The 18,198-nt window shown below is 40.3% G+C and overlaps 1 protein-coding gene across 3 annotated transcripts in view; it reads right to left on the minus strand.

Annotated features, from left to right (window-relative positions):
* The window catches only part of TBC1D4 (TBC1 domain family member 4), a 49,422-nt gene that overhangs the window by 15,171 nt on the left and 16,053 nt on the right, over positions 1-18,198 (minus strand). Inside the window, exons 9-12 of one of the 3 annotated variants that reach the window (XM_063126017.1) lie at positions 17,450-17,673; positions 12,836-12,985; positions 5,009-5,169; positions 2,992-3,201 (exon numbers count right to left, since the gene is read on the minus strand). In XM_063126017.1, coding sequence (XP_062982087.1) covers positions 2,992-3,201; positions 5,009-5,169; positions 12,836-12,985; positions 17,450-17,673 — 745 coding nt within the window. Of the gene's footprint in view, positions 1-2,991; positions 3,202-5,008; positions 5,170-9,643; positions 9,838-12,835; positions 12,986-17,449; positions 17,674-18,198 lie in introns of those variants that run through there. The other 2 variants (XM_063126018.1, XM_063126019.1) reach the window with 2 other exon arrangements.

Genomic DNA, 18,198 nt, shown 5'->3' on the forward strand with positions numbered 1-18,198 from the left:
TTTAGTGTGGTGGCCCCTTTCCTTTGGAACTCCCTGCCCCTGGAGGTCAGGCAGGTGCCAACACTGTGCTGCTTCCAGCACATCCTGAAAACAGGTCTTTTCCCGGAAGCATTTCTCAACTGACCAGCCACCATTTTTATTGGCATTCTGTTTTAAATTGAACAATTTTAATATGTCGTTCTCCTCTTCTTATCGTTTTAACGTTTTATTCCTACGCCCACTGCTCCGGAATCTATTTTAGACATGGAGCGGTGTATAAATATTGTAAATACATAAATAGGGATCTTTATAAAATAATGAGGCTTTACTCATCAAGGGAAGTGTGCATCTAGGGAACGGAAGGAGAGATTATCTTCACATGCATCTTACCTTCTATAAAACAAAATATCATTCAAGCCTCCTCAGCAGCATTAGAAAGAATGGGAAGTATTTGTATTAGTATTTTGTTGACAAACTCCATAGGAAATTATTAAACCAGGGGAAGAAAAGTGTGTGTGTGTGTGTGTAGTTAGGGAACAGTCAACACAATGGATCCCTCTATTTGCCTGGGATAATCCTTAGGTGTAGAAAGGGCCCTTGTCTTCCCACCTCTGAATGCGGGGTTGAGAAGAGGTTTACAGCCAAATGTTGTCTTAGTCATCTAATTATGCAGTGTGAAATACTATGTGATACAGCAAGAAATATGATGCTGATGGAAGTCAACAAGCTGAAACACATGGATTAAAACTTTAACTCAAGCAGAATTCCCACTGCCATCATTGATTATTTTCTTGTTTTCATCATTTCAAATTAACCATTATGGAAAAAAAGTGTGTGTGTGGGGGAGCATTTGCTTTATGCTTTTTTAGTCCATAATCTACAGAAAAAGATTACAAAGATATTCATTTAGTGAACATATTTTACACTTCCCCCCACCCCAAATGTTGTATTGCAGAGATAACTATATTGAGCTCCCAAGCTATTAAGATGATATAAAACAAAAACCTAAAGTCTATGGTAAGGTTTGGAACATTCTTACTCTTCCAAACATCACAGTTTGAATTGATGTAAATAGGACCCTCGGTTTGCAAAAAGAACTCACTAACAAAGGTTTCCATGTATGCCAGCACCACATTCAAAGGATCCTTAACTTAGCACTGTTTTCACCAAGAACACAGATGACACACACACAAATGTTTCGTACATAAGGGCCAGCACACTGGTTAAGAACCCATTAAATGCTATACTCACCCACATGGAACCCTGCACAAGGTAAATGCATGCCCTGCGTCCCATTTAAGGGCTAGTTTATACACCACATTCAAATGGTAAATCTGTTTCTGCACCATACCACTTTTGGATGAAGATAGAGGACTGCATGACTGAACATTTATCCACGAGACAACCCCGCTCCAGCCACCCGCAGTATCTTGCTTATAGAAAACAGGATGCCGGGACTAGGCTGACCTCTTTTCACTAACATGCTAGATTTATACACATAAGACTGATTTTTCTTTCAACATGCCACTTCCCAACCTGTAGCTTGAAGCATACGGTCCAGGATCCAGTTTTACTACTGGATTTTGCTGAATGTATAAACTGGCTCCAAAACCAGGGATTTTGTGCAGGTTGAGGGCAGTATCCTATGCTGCCACTGTGCCTCCACAGATTCTCTTACAGAAGCAGAACCGAGTGCTCGCGCTGTAGGAACTAACGATTCAAAATAAATTATCCTGAAAACCAGCGCCAATTCTTGTTTCTGGAATGGAACAGGTTAGTGGAGCTCACAGAAGGGGGCTCCGCTGACCTGACCTATCCTGAGAACAAGCATAGCTGCTTGTTTCTGGATGGTTCCCAAATCCGCAATCTAAATTGTATGGGGAGCCAACAAGCACAGAGCAGACCTCCTGCTGCAGGCCACTGCCTACTCACGCATGGGGATGGACTAGCGTCTCCCCACGTTTCCCTCACACAGTTCTGTCTATGCACCTCTGTCTATGCATAGGATTCTTAAAATTGTGATATGTATTTTAAATGTTTTAATATTGAAGCGTATATTTTTATACGCTTCAATGTTATATTTATATTTTTAACTTTTGCATATTTTTAATTTTGTAAAGCTGCCTTGAGGCCCAGCATTGGGCAAAAGGCGTGATACTACTACTACTACTACTACTATTACTACTACTAATAATAATAATAATAATAATAAATGCAGCTTCAAATGCCTAAGAGCCTTTGTTTTCCATGGAATATTTTCAGAGCACAGAGATTAATAATAATAATAATAATAATAATAATAATAATAAATCCCGCCTTTTTCCCAGTACTGGGACTCAAGGCGTTTACAAGATTAAAACATGTACAATTCTACAGATCATTCAGTTGATGTGGAGCAACAGCCAGGCTTACCATTGCCCTGCATGAACTGAGAGGATGCCCTAAAACACACACTGAGCTACTTTTCACCTTTGCATTGGCTGCAAAGGTCAGCAAAAACAGGCAAGTTGCCTTTAGGCAAACTGGCCTGCCAATAATGATCTTCTCATTGACAAAACGCAACACAAAAACTGTGTGAGGAAGAGAAAGAAAATGACCAGTGTGTGGCCAGAGGGAGAAGGTGGCAGGAAGAACAGCAGCAAGTGCTGTGAAGGTGGAAGAAAAACTGCCTCTCTTACTGGAGAAAGGAAAACAAAAGGTGCTGAACCCATACAGGGATCCCAGGCTCAGCCAAGATCAACTGCCATGCATTAAAGCATGATAGATTCGTCATTGTTTAAATTGCTTTTCTTCTTAATTTTGTGAGCCACTCTGGTAATAATTTTATTAAAGGGTAGTTATGAGCCCATCAAGTAGAAGAAATACAGTTTGGCAATTTGAAAACAACATTCCATTGGCTAATTCTGCTTCAAGATCCATGGGGAATTCATTAGCTGACCACTGGGCCATTGCGCCTGGAAGGGAACGGTGGAATAAAATCCCCAGTCATTCGTTACGTTAACCTTCACTAACCTTCCAATTTTTGGTTTTCCTTTTCCATTCGAAGTAGCAGTATTTGTTGATGGATGGCTTTTCTCCAGAGACTCTGCAACTCTTCAGAGTTCTTTTTCTCTCCAGTCCTATCTTGGGCATCATCATTTTGGAGTATGGAAACAAGTGGGTCTTCGTCAAAAGACAGTGCAAGAGGAGACAGTGGTAACAATTCATTTCCATCACCCCCATCTGCAAAGAACTGTATGTTAGCCATGGATTAACTAAACTTCGTCTGCTAGAAATACCACAGTGGCAAAAATATAGAACCCTCATTGCCATTAGTCCTCTTTAAAATAAATGCAGCCAAAGTGCATGTAACCACGACGCTCATATTCATCCATAGCTACCGTTGTCCCATTTTCCTCTTTTCCCAATGGCAAACTGTAGATTGTAAGGTCCTTGGGACATAGATCTGGGCCACTGTGTTTTCTGGTTTGTTACAGAATGATCCTGCACCCAAAAGCCGTAAACCACCCAGAGAACTTCGGCTATGGGGTGGTATATAAATGTAATAAATAAATAAAAGCATACACTCATGTAATGGGACATACACACAAACAGCTACTGGCACGCAACTGTACCCCCATTGGAAAAGGACAAAATAACTATTCTTGGCCATTATCTTAGATTTATCATACTGCTCTGATTAGTTCAACTCTGGATTTTATTATCTCATCCAATACTGCTTCTTCATGCAACAGTAAGCACACTGTTTAAGACTCTTGGTATCCACAATTTGATCTGCCAAACAGAGAGACAATACATTCAAGCCATCAGCATCATCCTATCACGTGCCATTTTGAATATAACAAGTGCTAATGAAGGACCTTTAATCATCCGTAGTGCTTTGAATAGACCAATCCAATCAGAAGTTCAAAAGCGCTTTTATAATTTGCAAGTTTTGCTTTAGAGAGTGAAGTAAGTTAGGATTTTATATTCCCTTTATGTGTCATTAAATGGCTTTAAAATAGGCATGCTGAAAAGATACTGAATAATTTGAACCTTTCCTTCTGGCCTATACCATCCCTTGAATGAATACCTTCCCACTGCTAACGTAAAATACAATTAATGCATCAAAACTGCTATTAGAGCTTCCTTCTGGTAGTAGCAGTATCTGTCAATATGATTATGGGAATAAACATTAGAAAAGCATGCAATTCTTCATAACCTCAGAAAAGTGAACAAAACAAATTCTTCCTCATTTATATTTTATCAAGTTTTATTATAAGAAATTTACTACTGATTACAAGTGTTTAACCCACTCTATGCTTGCCTGCCCCAAAACTAAATCTAAAAAGCAGCTGTTCCTTCTGAACCAAAAACAACGTAATTCTGGACCTATTCAGGGACAAGCACTGGAGTAGGCTCTACTAAGCAGATGATGATAGGATTATATATATCATTTTCAGAAATGTCCAAGCCTAGACTATAGTGGACCTCATTAGGATAAACTTGAAGCTGGGGAGCAGCCCCCTTTCTGTCCATCCTTTAGTCCAGAAGATACTGTCAAAGGGAAAAACTCAAAACCTCATAATAAAGATCGGAGAAGAATGCAACAAGAAACCAAACTTAGTTCGAACCATTTTGAGATTTATAGGTCAAAAGCAGCTAGTTGAATTATATCTGGGAGGCAACTGAATGCCAGCATTTTTCTTGGAGTACCAATATGATGTGGTCTAAGCAATTCAGGCAGTAGGCTGCCAGATTACGTAAAACAACTGGAGACCATTCCTACACCAAGTCCTTAAGCTGCTTGACCCAATGTGTATTTTGCAATCAAAAGTAAAGGCAAAAAAAAAGGTCTAATATGCCCAAGAGGGTGCAGTTTCCCCTTAAAGTTAATGCCCATACATGAATCAAACATGTCATATCAAGTACTAGAGCTTAGGTGCACCCTCTAGAACATGCCCACATCTTTAAAAACAGACTGCTACTCTTAAAGAGAATAAGGAATCAAAGGATATTACATAGATTGCTCTACTAAATGCACACGGACCTTGAAGTTGCATCGCTGAGGGGGATTTCTTCATGGGCGATGCAACCCTTAGGAAGATTCTCTGACGCCAGGAAATCCGGCGGGGAGTAAGAATGATTCCACTAGCATTTAGTGAGTCATTGCTGCATACAGAGGAGGTCCTTTTTCTTCTTTCCCCATCACTATAGGAAGAATCAGGAAGAAAAGAAGACAGCCCAAGTCATTAAGCTGTAGTCTTGATAAAAAGCCTACTGATGACCCATGCAATGCCAGCAAAACAGGTCTTTAAAGCCACACAGGACTACATCCAAACAGTATAATCATCGTACATTGGGGCTTCCCAAGTTATTCCATTTTCTCATCTTGGCCCCAGTGTTCCCCTTGTTTTAGCCCTTAGCATAATATTCTCCACCCCACCCCCACGCATACACATGTATACTATAGCCAGAAGCCTGTAAACCTATCCATGTTTCCATAAGCCATTGGAAGTTCCTTACTCCCATTCTGGAATCACTAAAACCGTACAGATGCGCAAATAATGCTTAAAACTGAAGATTGCATAGCAATTAGAAGAAGAAACTGGATACAGTAGAATCGTCCTCATCCAAAACAGGACTCATTTCTCCAAATTGGTTGCACTGCCCTTATGTCCCTTTATCCTGAATTTAAACCTGGATACCAGAAGATTCATGATTGCCTCAGGCCTTTTGGACAAAGGAGGCTACATTATAGATATATGAGTCACTTTAACTTGGGGAGAAGTTCAAAATCAATGTATTAAGTCTCCCTTTTCTAATTGCACCAACATTCCAGGAGGTATTTACGTGCAGGAAAGCAAATGATTTATCAAGCTTTTACTTCTTCTGCAGAGTCATAAGTTGTTCCCTTTGCAGCTGTGATCCAAACATTTTCTGTAGATTACTAAATGCCAGACAGCATTAGGAGGCAAAAAGGGCAAGAGAGCAATTGCCACAAGAAACCTTTTATTTGTACCCCTTTCTACTACCACCCCGCCCCGAAATTCATAAAAGGGAAATGCACAAAGGAGGAACAGGAATAATTCCATACCCCCCCCCCGTAGCTCTCATAGACAACGTGAGACATGTTTTAAAATATATACCACATCAATGTATATCAGTGCTCCTGAACATGTAGAGGTGGGGAATACTGTTGTAGTCCAACACATCTAGAGGGCACCAAGTTGAGGAAAGCAGATGCGCATAGTGCTTCATTTTGTTTTATTTACAATATTTATACCCCAACCAATAGCAAAAAGTCTCTGTTTTACAGGCTAACATATACTTTGCAGCAGGCAGGGACAGATTTAGGCCTTGTGGGATCTACTTTGCTTTTTACCAGAATCCAAGGGTCCATCAACTGGAACAAGATGCAAAATGGTGGTTGAGGGGTCGGAGCCAATTATAAACTACATCCCATGAGCCATGGGATGACATGTACATACAAATCTGATTCTACATATATGTTACTACAGATCAGTTATGAGGAGGGTGTGGCACAGGAGTTGTGATAATTGTTGAAGTAATTTGCTGATCTACTGCAAATTATCCAGTGATCTATTAGTAGATCTTGATTTACGTTCTGCCCAACGTTGCTTTATAGGGTAACATACGCAAAGGTTAGGTCCCTATCCTCAGGCATTTACAAACTAAAGAACTCAAGACTCTCCTAGAATCCCAAGCAGAGGATACAGCTTACAGAGGACTGGAAAACCACTCATGGCAGTCAGTGGCCAAAAGGCTTACAGAAATACTGCGGTGAACTAGAATTTCACTTGTACAGGAATACCATCTAGGAATAGGCAGCCAAGTTGGACCCAAACCGCTGCTTCAGTTGTATGAAGTCTAGAGGCCTTGCACATCAGTGCAACCGCGAAGCAGCTAGGTGTTGAGAAGATGATAAAGAAAATCCAAAATTGCTATTGGGCTGGATGGAAGAAATAAATAAATGCTGAAAATGCATAACATATGGGGTTAGGAAAACAGCTAAAGTAAGACCATGAGTACAACTGATCTCTTTGTCTGCTAGGCATCCTCTAGAAAATGGAACCATAGATATGCTAAGGTCCTCTTCCAGTACACCAAGAGAAAACTGATCTATTTTAGTGGTCACGGTTTACATCTCCTAATGGCTGAAGCCTATGCGCTTCCTAACCAGGAAACCCTGACAGCCTGGGTTTTGTTGAGAAATGTGTGTCCATGGCATTCCTACACACATATTAAGGCATGGGTTTTGAGTCATATCTCTTTCACATGGTCTGTGAACTGCTGGAAATCCACAAAACTTGTACTACTTCACACCACCCACAATCCTATGGACGTTTTGAGTGTTTTAAGTATTACATTGTATGAAAAGCTAGCTTTCAGTGTGAGGGATTATGAAGAGAAGTGTGACAGTCTTTTGCTGGTCATAACGACTGCATGCAGAAAAAAGTGTGTAGACCACTACTGGTTATAGTCCATATAAGGTAATATTGGAAGGGAAATTGACTTTCCATAGAACTATTTGTTGGTGCAAATATCCCAGAACAATATTCTAATCCTGCTGACTATGTATACCAGCTAGCTTTGAAACTGGCTACCATTCAGGAAGCTACCCAAAGACAATATTATGAAGTCAAAGCGACTCACCAAATTTATGTTCCAGATGAATTCGTGTGCTGAGACATGGTGCTCCTAGAAGGCAGCTATGAGCTGAATTTTCAGAAAACAATACAGGGCACCCTTTTGGGTTTTAAAAAGACCAACTATAGTTTTTTATGTGCTTCAGTGGAAAGAGGAAGAAATATGTATGGTCCATTACAATCAGATGAAGCCTTTCTTGGAAAAAAATAGTTTGAGGGTAAGGAAGATGAGCTAGCCACTATTCCAAGGGTTACCAGCTGGGGGAAATGCAGGGGGATCTTATCCCATACAAATAATAAGAGCTATTGCAGATCAGTTCAGAAAACTGTTATGACTGTGGAATAACGTAGAATGGAAACAACTGGTGTCTAGAAATGATGCAAGTTGCATCTGGAGGGCATCAGATTGGAGAAGGCTGGTGTGGAAGGACCACATGCACAATGAAACATGCACATTAAAGCTTCCATTTACAGGCTAAGTTCTCATCCTGCACCACCACACATATTTTAGTACTAGACACAATAAATAAAAAACAGGTTCTGGCAGGTAAATGGCATCAGGTTCAGAAAAGCCATTATGTTCCAAGGTCACATCATATTAAAGATTTTGTTATTAATCCCACTAAAATCCACTAAAAGGCTTCACCCATAACATATCTGATGCCATCCTGCCTTTACCTGGTCCATCAGGTAACAACTTGTTTCCGCCTGTATCTAATCAGATCCCCCATTTCCATTCCCTTGAACCCTTGGGCTCCTACACAAGGCCCTGCCCAAGGCACCAATACCTTTTAATATCTTTTAAATCAAGAAATTAGAAATACTATTTTAGGCCAATTTTGGTTTCTGGAACCACCAACTTCCCTACATTCCCTAGCTCCAACCTCATGTATATTTTAAGAGAATCATTCCTGAAATATTTTGGAGCTTTCAAATTCCCAGGCAACTTGTGGCTTCAGGTGGTGCTTTTGCACTGGGTACACTCTAGTGTAACTCTACAACACTGGGTGAAGCAAGGAATGTCTCTGTCATATTAAAAAGGGATAGGAAAAGGAGGGAGAGGTCTTATCATTTTTCCTATACCCTAGCAAGGATCAAATCATATTTTCTGCCTGCGACTCAAAAAAGATCTGTTATGTATTTCCTTTATAAGCCCTGCCCACTTTTCATTGAACCAATTAACAGCAATAGAACTCTTCGCTTTACAGCATTAAAATAGTTAGAATGCAACCACCAGTACTTGAAAACAAACGAACACAAACAAAAATTTAAGCTGGAGCACTATAGTTAATAATCTCTACAAAAAAAATCTGTTGAACATATTCAAGAACTACAAAAAAGGAAGAAACTTGAACTGGTGAGCTGGTACATGTGATTTTGAGTATGAAACTCTTAAACTCTTTCAAAACGTATTGCATTGATGCCGCAACAGTATATAGGGTGCATTTATTCGGCAATTTAACATTTTAGCTGTGGAGCTTTTTTCAATCTTCGCTAGATTGGGGAAAAAAGTCTCATGGAACAAGGCAAATACAACCTATCCATCCTAAAGAAGTTACCAATAACAGAGTCCAGAAAAAAGATGCACTATCAGCTTCTGCTTGTAGGTTATAGTTGCGGCATTTGTGTCCAGCGCACGAAAACACAGCTGGCATGAAAGTTAGCTGTGATTGGGCTTAATCATTCCCTGCCCTGTTTCTTACCAATACAGCAGCAGAGATCCTAGTATTATTCTTGATTAAAGCAAACTCTTGCATATCTCTCATGAGCACACATCACACTTCCGAAAAAACAGTATTAAATAATACCAGAAAGGCAGCCATTAATCCATTATAATACTAACCTTCTCTGAAGTTGCACTGCAACTTTTTCTTTGAATTGAATCGGCACACAGAGGTAAGCAAATTAGAACAACAGTGAAAAGCCTTGAACATTTTATCTTTTTGCCCTTGTACCCTTAAGCAGGTGATATATTGTGCAACAGCCAAAAGTAATTACCAAAATATTTAACCTACCTACGGTGCCACAAACCTGTTTTCACTTTAGCCAGTTACGAGGTTGTGCTGAAGTGTGTCTCTACATTTGCAAACTTCCTTCTTCAAGAGCTTCTCCAAATACAAGCAGGGTTTTTCCAAAGTGGCAAGACAGCCACCCTTCCAAATGAAGCACTACGTCTTCATAATATCCTTTTGTGATTGTCATTCCAAAATTATTTTTCCCCTTCTTTTGTGCGTAACTGGAATGTTTCTGAAGTTTAAGCTACAAATTACAGCCGACTCACGAGCAACTCTTTATTGCTGCTGCTCATGACCAAAATTTGCATTTTCTCACTTTTAAATTTGCTTTCAGTTCTCCTTTCCTTTGAAGGAACACACAAAATCCAAACGGCAAACTCACCTCTTAGTCTGTACTTTTGAAATTATCTGGAAAGCCAAAACATGCAGTGAGCAGAAAAGAAAGAAAGCTCAAAATTTCACACAACTTTATCTTATCAACGTAATTCATAACCAGGAAGAAATGAAAATATTTCTGTCCTGAGGCTGCAAAGTTCCTATCAGTTTTAATTCTCTGACTGGCTGATCCTGATGCTGCTCAACACTTTACAATGCCCTAAGGCACAGTAAGATCACACACTTCCATTTTTTCTGCTTACAAGAAGGAAACATAATCCTTAATTCAGTTTCTTTTGCTGCATAGAAAAAGCACTGCACAAAACTAGATGAAATGTGTCAAAATATCAGGGTGCCCGACAGCTATAGAATTACAGATGTCGCTTGCAAATAAAAAACAAATACTCCCATCCAACAGCAACAACCTGCTTTCTGTTTTAACACACAAGGTAATCACTGTGACGGGGTGCTTGACACATACTGAAACTCTTTACTGCAATTGTCAGCTATTAGGCACAGTGGCAACAGAGGGAGGCCAAGATCTTCTGCCCTCCCAACCTAGAAACCAGGGATCAGCACAGTAAAAGAGCTGATTGCAGCCGACAATTATGAGACCCCAGAGGTAAGAAGTGGGAACTGCTAAAAGTAGGGCTATAACCCAATTGGAGAAATCTGTGACTATTAACTCTCCCGAGTTTCAGTTGGTCTGACAAAACCCATCCTTGCTGAACTTCTGAAGACCAGCCCCATTTTGTTCAGAAACGTTTTGGATGTTGGATGGCCAACTATTGGATCAGAGGTAGCTTGAATTTGTATGATGCATCTCTGTTTTGATATTTATTGTAGCTGTGGCTGAGTTCACTAGAACTCTCTCACTGAGCTAGTCAACTATTGACTCAGTAAGGGAAGCTTTGGATGTCATCGAAAACATCAGAGAGGATGCACAAATGATTTCCACAATGCTGATGTACCAGATATAATAATTAATATGAAATGATACTTCAAAATATCATTCAAAAGCCCAGGAACCAATTACTTGTATATCATTGCAGCTAAACTCTTTTACGCTCAGTGTACCTTGGTACCAGTGGGGCCCTGGCATCTTCCAGTGACTATTTTACACACACACACACACACACACACACACACACCATTGTTACCCATGAACTATTTCTTCTTCTTTGCTGCAAATTCTACAAAGTCAATAAGCAATGCATTGTGCAAATCAGTGTGGGCCAGCAGCCTTTTGAACTCTATGGGGCAGATACCGCATTACTTGTATACTCACAAGCTAGTTTGGCAAAGAGCCAAATGTCAGACATAATTCCATCTCAAAGTTCTGGGTCCATGAGCTCTAAATTGGGCCTGTGTAACCTCCAGTTACAGCACAATACAAATCTCCACCAAACAAGAAACTAAAAGTGAGGCAGAAGAACCATGAAGGATGTAACCAGTGCAGTACAATTTCATGAGCACCCGAGATGAAGAAACTACATTTCCCAAACCATTCAAATACAGTCTCGAACCCCACTCCCATTGGTAAAATAATTTTGAGACACCAAAGGTGGTGTTGATGTTCCCCAAACATGCAATGTTACTTCAGAAGGGCTTGCTCAAAAATAATTTTTCCTTGCAATTCCTTGGAAAGGGAAGTGGATCTATGTAGCTGGGCCACACATAATGATCATCTTCACTATCATTGAGTTGTGAGTAATTCACATTTGCTAAGGTAGACCTATCAGAATGTATAATTGCATAATAAATGGGTGTGGGTTCAAACACAGCTGCATCTCTGGCACCACACCACTGATGGATGCCTTAGAAATGCAAATATCCAGATTAACCAAAAGGAATCAGATAAGGGTTCACCGCCACACCCTATAACATCCTTCCATGTTGGTTGGGGATGTTGGGAGTTGTAGTCCAACACATCTGGAAGGCACCAGGTTGAGGAAGACTGCCCTATAACAACATTCAAAGATACCAGGCACCAGGACTTTGCTGAGGATGGTGCAAATTATGTTCCATGTTTTAAAGCATTAAAAATCATGCCAATGTTAGCCACACGTGGACAACCTTACACTCCCTCTGCCATTCAGCACATTATAAAAAAAAGCTAATTAGTAGGTGCTCTAAAATCATCAACATTGCCAATTCTTACAAAAAGAATCTGGAGAACAGCTGGTTATTTTCTTTATATCATTAACTCAGCAGTAATGTAAAGTTAATTTTGCACTTTTGGAGAGGGGGCTTAATCTGATAGGCCTTTAGGTTTGTAGTGGTTTTAAAAATATAGCAAATTTTAATGTGTAAACTGCTTTAATCATCAACATATTGTAAAATCAATCTTACAGCAATACTGTTAGTTGGATCAACAGTACTTCCATTTTACAAATGCCCAAGGCCACCCAAGAAAACAAGGGGACTTCCCCATCCAAATATAGTACTAGGTCATACTGGTTAGACATAGAGGCCTTTTAGAGAAGTAAATCAAAGTCTTATAGGACAGTTTAAAAGAAAACAGACCAATTTTCAAAAACAATCTCATGAGCTTTAGAGAAAAGCCTCGTGATTTCTCACTGATTGCGTTTGGCAATGTTGATTTTTCTTTTTCTAATTTTGGCATCAGAATTACGAACAGTGCAGCAGTTAAGCAAGATATCTGTTCTGTAACTTTCAGCAAGCATTTCCACAGAATGCACTGTTCACAGATGCTCAGGAAACAACTGAAGGAGCAGCAAGTGACTAAAATTCCTATTGCAAGCCAGCTGCGTGGAAGTGCAGCGTTGCAGGCCAGGCAGGAACCGATGCTCTCACCTCTTGGGGAGTTCGTTTTCAGACTGAGGAGGTGGCTTTCCTGAGCTCTGGTAAAAGCTTTTCAGGAAAGACGGGGCAGAGAAGGAAGGAGGGAGACTGGACTGCGCAGATGATTCACTCTCACTGCGAGCACGTCGGGAAATTGCCGGCCTGACAGCAGGCGATAAGAGAAAGCGTAGCAAATAAGTTTCAGTACAACAGTTATTTAAAGAGCTCCCAGACTTTCATCTATACTCACCATATTGGAGGCTGAGTTCAGTTAAGACCTGAATTACAATTGGCATTATCACCAAAACAGTGTGCAAATTGCCTGTATTACATGCTAGTACATCATGAGATTTTGCTAATGACAGGTATGAATTTGAAAGCAACAAAAAGGTGCATCATGTGTTTACTCTGAAGAAGGATTCTAGTCAAGATGAACTACACTCTCCTGTGACATTAAAGACCCCCCTTCCCAAGATTTTCAGCATTCATTATGTTTAAAAGATCCTAAGCCCTGTGATACGTTGAGATCACCACCAGTATTCTGTTGACCAAATGACATCAGGTTAAACAAAGAGTGTCTGAAATGACTCGTCTTGCATCTAACACATCCCTCAATGGCTGTAATGTTCCACAGACTTTATCCATACCCAGCCTGGAGAAGAGAAGATTGAGGGGAGACATGATAGCACTCTTCAAATACTTAAAAGGTTGTCACACAGAGGAGGGCCAGGATCTCTTCTCGATCCTCCCAGAGTGCAGGACACGGAATAACCGGCTCAAGTTAAAGGAAGCCAGATTCCAGCTGGACATCAGGAAAAACTTCCTGACTGTTAGAGCAGTACGACAATGGAATCAGTTACCTAGGGAGGTTGTGGGCTCTCCCACACTGGAGGCATTCAAGAGGCAGCTGGACAAGCATCTGTCAGGGATGCTTTATTATTATTATTATTATTATTTATTTATATAGCACCATCAATGTACATGGTGGTGGATTCCTGCATTGAGCAGGGGGTTGGACTCGATGGCCTTGTAGGCCCCTTCCAACTCTGCTATTCTATGATTCTATGACATCACAACATTCTGACAAAAGTAAGTTCTGATACATGTTATGAAATTGCAAGGGTGTGTAAGATGTACAGCAGCTATTTTGGGTTTATTACATCAACCCATAGTAACCCTGTTACCACTCTTTAAGTGTATGACATATTAATTCAAAAAGTACTGCATGATTGCCAGGATCAGATTTTTATGTTTTGGTGTGTGTTTTTATAAATTCAAGTTATTTCATAAATTCACTAACTTTAATAATATTTGGCTACTGACCCCTCACCCTGCTCAGGTTCCTCTCTGCCACAATGCTTCTGAATATGGGCCTGTTTCCAACAAGGGAAAAATATCTTCTCCAGACATTGGTGTGTGTGTATATGTGTGTGTGTGTGTGTGTGTGTTCATCTGGGTGTGCGATTAAAGCATAAAACAGAGCATCCGCTTATTTTACAATTATAGAATATAGAATGGTGAAGCAAGTCAAAATGAAATTATTCAACGGATGGAGTTGGAAGGACAAGATATTACGTATACAATACCCATTAAGTTTTTAAGGAAGTAAGCATTCTTAAACATTTAAAGACTCACTCTTTAATAGCTGGATGAATAGGTTTTAAAATTTAGTTATTCCAAAAACATTTGAGAAGTTAAATACAGTTTACTGGACAAGTGTTCAACTAAACTTTTAAACACTTCTACAAAGGTGCACTTAATGGAAAAAAACTTAAGTATCATTAGAATTATCTCAGGATTTTAAAGAAGGAGGCAGATTATTGCCGTCTCCGCTACCAAACATTTCTAGGTTGGTAATTTTTGAGTCTGTACACATGCACAAAAACAACATATGATCAAGAAGTTGTAGTAGAGTTGCTGTTCTGACTAGGAAACTTGCTGACCCAGCAAGACAGCAGCTCTGCAGTGATGGATAAATAAATGCTGTCAGCAAGTCTAACACAATTATTGTTCAAGATTCCTGTTTTACTGCAACATTGTGATTACTATTTGAGAAAACAAAAGCAGCAAAACAAAAACAAGACACTAAATTTATCTGCAAAAACTCAAGGTCACTTTTCTGACAAGCAACCTACTGATTTACTCCTTTTGCCAAACAGAGCATTTAAGAGGAATCCAGATCTGCAGAAGTTCCTAAGCAACCTATTGACACAGAAGTGGATAAAATTGGTGACAGATTCCCCATTTTTAGAAAGTAGGCTTTCTATTGGGAATAATCTGCTGTCAACAGCTTGGGAAGAGGTTACTACACAGAGCTGTGGTGACCTCCTTAACTTTGAATGAAGCTACACCAGTGGTGAGACTGCTACCAGACTGGGAACCTGAAATGTGCTTCCATTGCACGGCATTCTTACATGCACACAGGCACAAACAACGGATGCAGGAGAACCCTATTTCATGTTGGAGATCAGTAGAGGCAGGTGCTGGAACTGATGGATGTGGAGCTCTGCAGCAAGCTCAGCCATGAGGATTTCTGTACTGGTGTTATCACCAGTTTGGCAGTCAATGGTGTGACTTTTTAACAAGTTTTTCCATCACTCATTTCAACAGAGAAAGAAACAAACCAAAATGGACTGGCACCATGAACAGCTTGGAAATTCTCACCTTCTAAAAATAAGGGAAACAAGATCTAACCTAGAGCTGTTCCGACACAGCTCGTTCTAACTGGCTTCCACTAATCATGGCTAACTTAAATAGCAATTCAGGAGACACTGTTCAGTGTGTTTTATAAGTGTGTTATAGCTTCTGGAATTTGTACAGCCAACCTCTACAGCAGCGCTCAGGAGGTTCCATTGCACACATACACACACACACACACACACCCCTCTAAAATCCTGCATGACGGATAATCCAACTCTGCAGATTTGCTATGTTGAAAAAGATGCTGGGATTCCAAGGACAAGAACAACAATTTCTGTGTAACGCACTTGCTCCCTATATATTAATATACCTACATAATTATTGCAAAGTACCAAGTTTCTAATTGTGAAGCCACTGAAGGACACTTACAGTGTAATCCATGTCTATTCAGAAGTAAGCCCCATTGAGTTCAACGAGACTTCCTCCTACCTAAGGTTGTATAGGATTGCAGCCTTAAGGACCACAATTTAACAGCCCCTGCATAAGAATATTCCACATTTATAGGCACTGTCAGCCAGTCAAAGTCTACTGCAGATTTGGACACTGCTACACAGCCTTTGGTCATGTGCAATTTAAACTACTGTAACACAAAGTAGTGCTACTGCACATGTTTGGCAGCTGCACCTGGTGTGGAATGCTCCAGCCAGATTGCTGACAGAGCTGGGGAGGTTTGAGCATGCCAGTCTGAAATTATTTGATTCTCATGGCTCCCAGCTTGTTTCTGTGCTCAATTCAAAATGCCAGTAACCACCTTTAAAGTGCTAGTGACCACCTTTAAAGGCCTAAACTGTTTAGGACCAAGTAATTAAAGGACCACCTGATTCCATATTATCCTTCTTATTATCAACCATATAGTTGATGAGAATGCAGAACGGGGCCTTCTTGGTTTCAGCACCTAAACAACTATACAACTCCCCTTTCTGATTTTCTCAGTGTCTGAAGGTCGCCCTTTCTCAGTGTGCCTTTTATATGAGTTAAGTTGTTCCCCGCTCTCCATCCTGATTGGCATGGTGGTTCAATGGTGCTGCGGCCAATTTTGCTCCTGCTTTTGTGTTGCTTAAGATCCTTGTTGTAATCGTTGCTTTTAATTTGATCAACTTTTCTTGTCTTTTGAGGGTCTTTTTAAGTCAGAAAAGCAGCCCATAAATGTTGATATAAAATAATATAAATAAAGCCATTGTCCCATAAATTACTGGTCAATGCAAAGAGAAATGGATCTTTCTACTGCAATAAAGCAGAATCAGACTCAAGTCCACACTAAAATATAAAGTTTATTTTTTTTTAAAAAAACCAAGCCTCTTTAAAAAAAATGTTTACCCTACCTTATACAAAACATTAAATGCTTTTTAACATTTAAATAAATAAAACCTCACAAATGAATGGGCCCAAATGTTTTTGTGCATCTCCCATTCATTTCAACAGAGTTTGCACAGGAGAACATGTGAGTGAGCTGTGCCCAAGACCAATTCTTTACATTTAAGCCATACCTATTCAGACAGGCTATAATTGCTTTCTAGTTTATAAATGTAACCTAGTTGCTTAAAATATTTTATAGCCATCACAGAAAAGTAATTTTACCAAATTAAAGTAAAACATAGAGACACATTCATAGGACAAAGTTCTATATATGTAGCACACAATAACTTAAGGCTATAACCCCATGCACACTTACATAGGAAGAAGTCCCACTAAAGTCACTGAAAGTTACTTCTGAGTAAAACATGCTTAGGATCATGATGTAATTGCTAACATTAGTCTCCGACAGTTGGAGGGGGGAAAACACCCTAGTAATTATTCCAACACACTTCTTGTCCTTAAGTTCCAGGATATGTGACACTTCTGAGGGAAAATTGGAGAAGAAAAGAACAACTACACAAGCTCCCCAGTTCTTATGCAACCCCCAAAGTTGCTTAGCTCAGAACTCACCTGCTCTGCTCCACAGAGTTCTGTCTCAAGAGAGGAGACCTGACACTTTGGGACCTCCCGTCTTGGAAAGTGATCCTCTTCGAGCTGGAAGGCAGATGGCTAAACGTGTGCGCACGTCTTCTGAACTGGGGCGAATCGGATTCTTCTTCGGGGTAGGGCTTCCAAGCCGAGGATATGGGAGAAGCAGGGGGGGTTGTGGGAGGGGACTCCCCAGAGGAGCAGTCCTAAAAGCAGTCAGTCACAGACAGGAATGAGGCTCCCTCTCCTCTGTGCCCCATAGCTTCTAAGCATGTCAGAGTGATCCCCTGTAGTTAACAAAAAAGGAGCTGAAGCTGCTCCTTCGGGATGAAAAAGAAGCAAAGCCCATTGTATGCTAATGACGAAGTATGCCAGACATCCTATGCGCTGATGGGATTTGCCATGCCCTCTCACGGACAATGCCACAAAAAACTCAAAACAAATTAAAAGCTACCAGACAAACATTTTTTTTAACATGCCTTGGGGGGAGGGGGAGGGATTCAAGCCATAGGCCTGGGCTCCAATCAAAATTAGCTCCTTTACTCATTTCCTCGACAGATCATGCACAGGGTTTCCTGTCCTGCCAAAGCATATCCTGGAAAAAGGCTCTATAATTAAAACAGTTACATTAAGAGCAACAGCAACAGGAAAATTAAAAGTCACAAGAACTGTTCCATATCCAAGTCTTTTTGGGGGTGGGGGCGGGGGAGGGAATAATCCCAAATGTGCAT

This window comes from Elgaria multicarinata, chromosome 5, assembly GCF_023053635.1.
Source record: "Elgaria multicarinata webbii isolate HBS135686 ecotype San Diego chromosome 5, rElgMul1.1.pri, whole genome shotgun sequence".
NCBI classification, from domain to species: domain Eukaryota; kingdom Metazoa; phylum Chordata; class Lepidosauria; order Squamata; family Anguidae; genus Elgaria; species Elgaria multicarinata.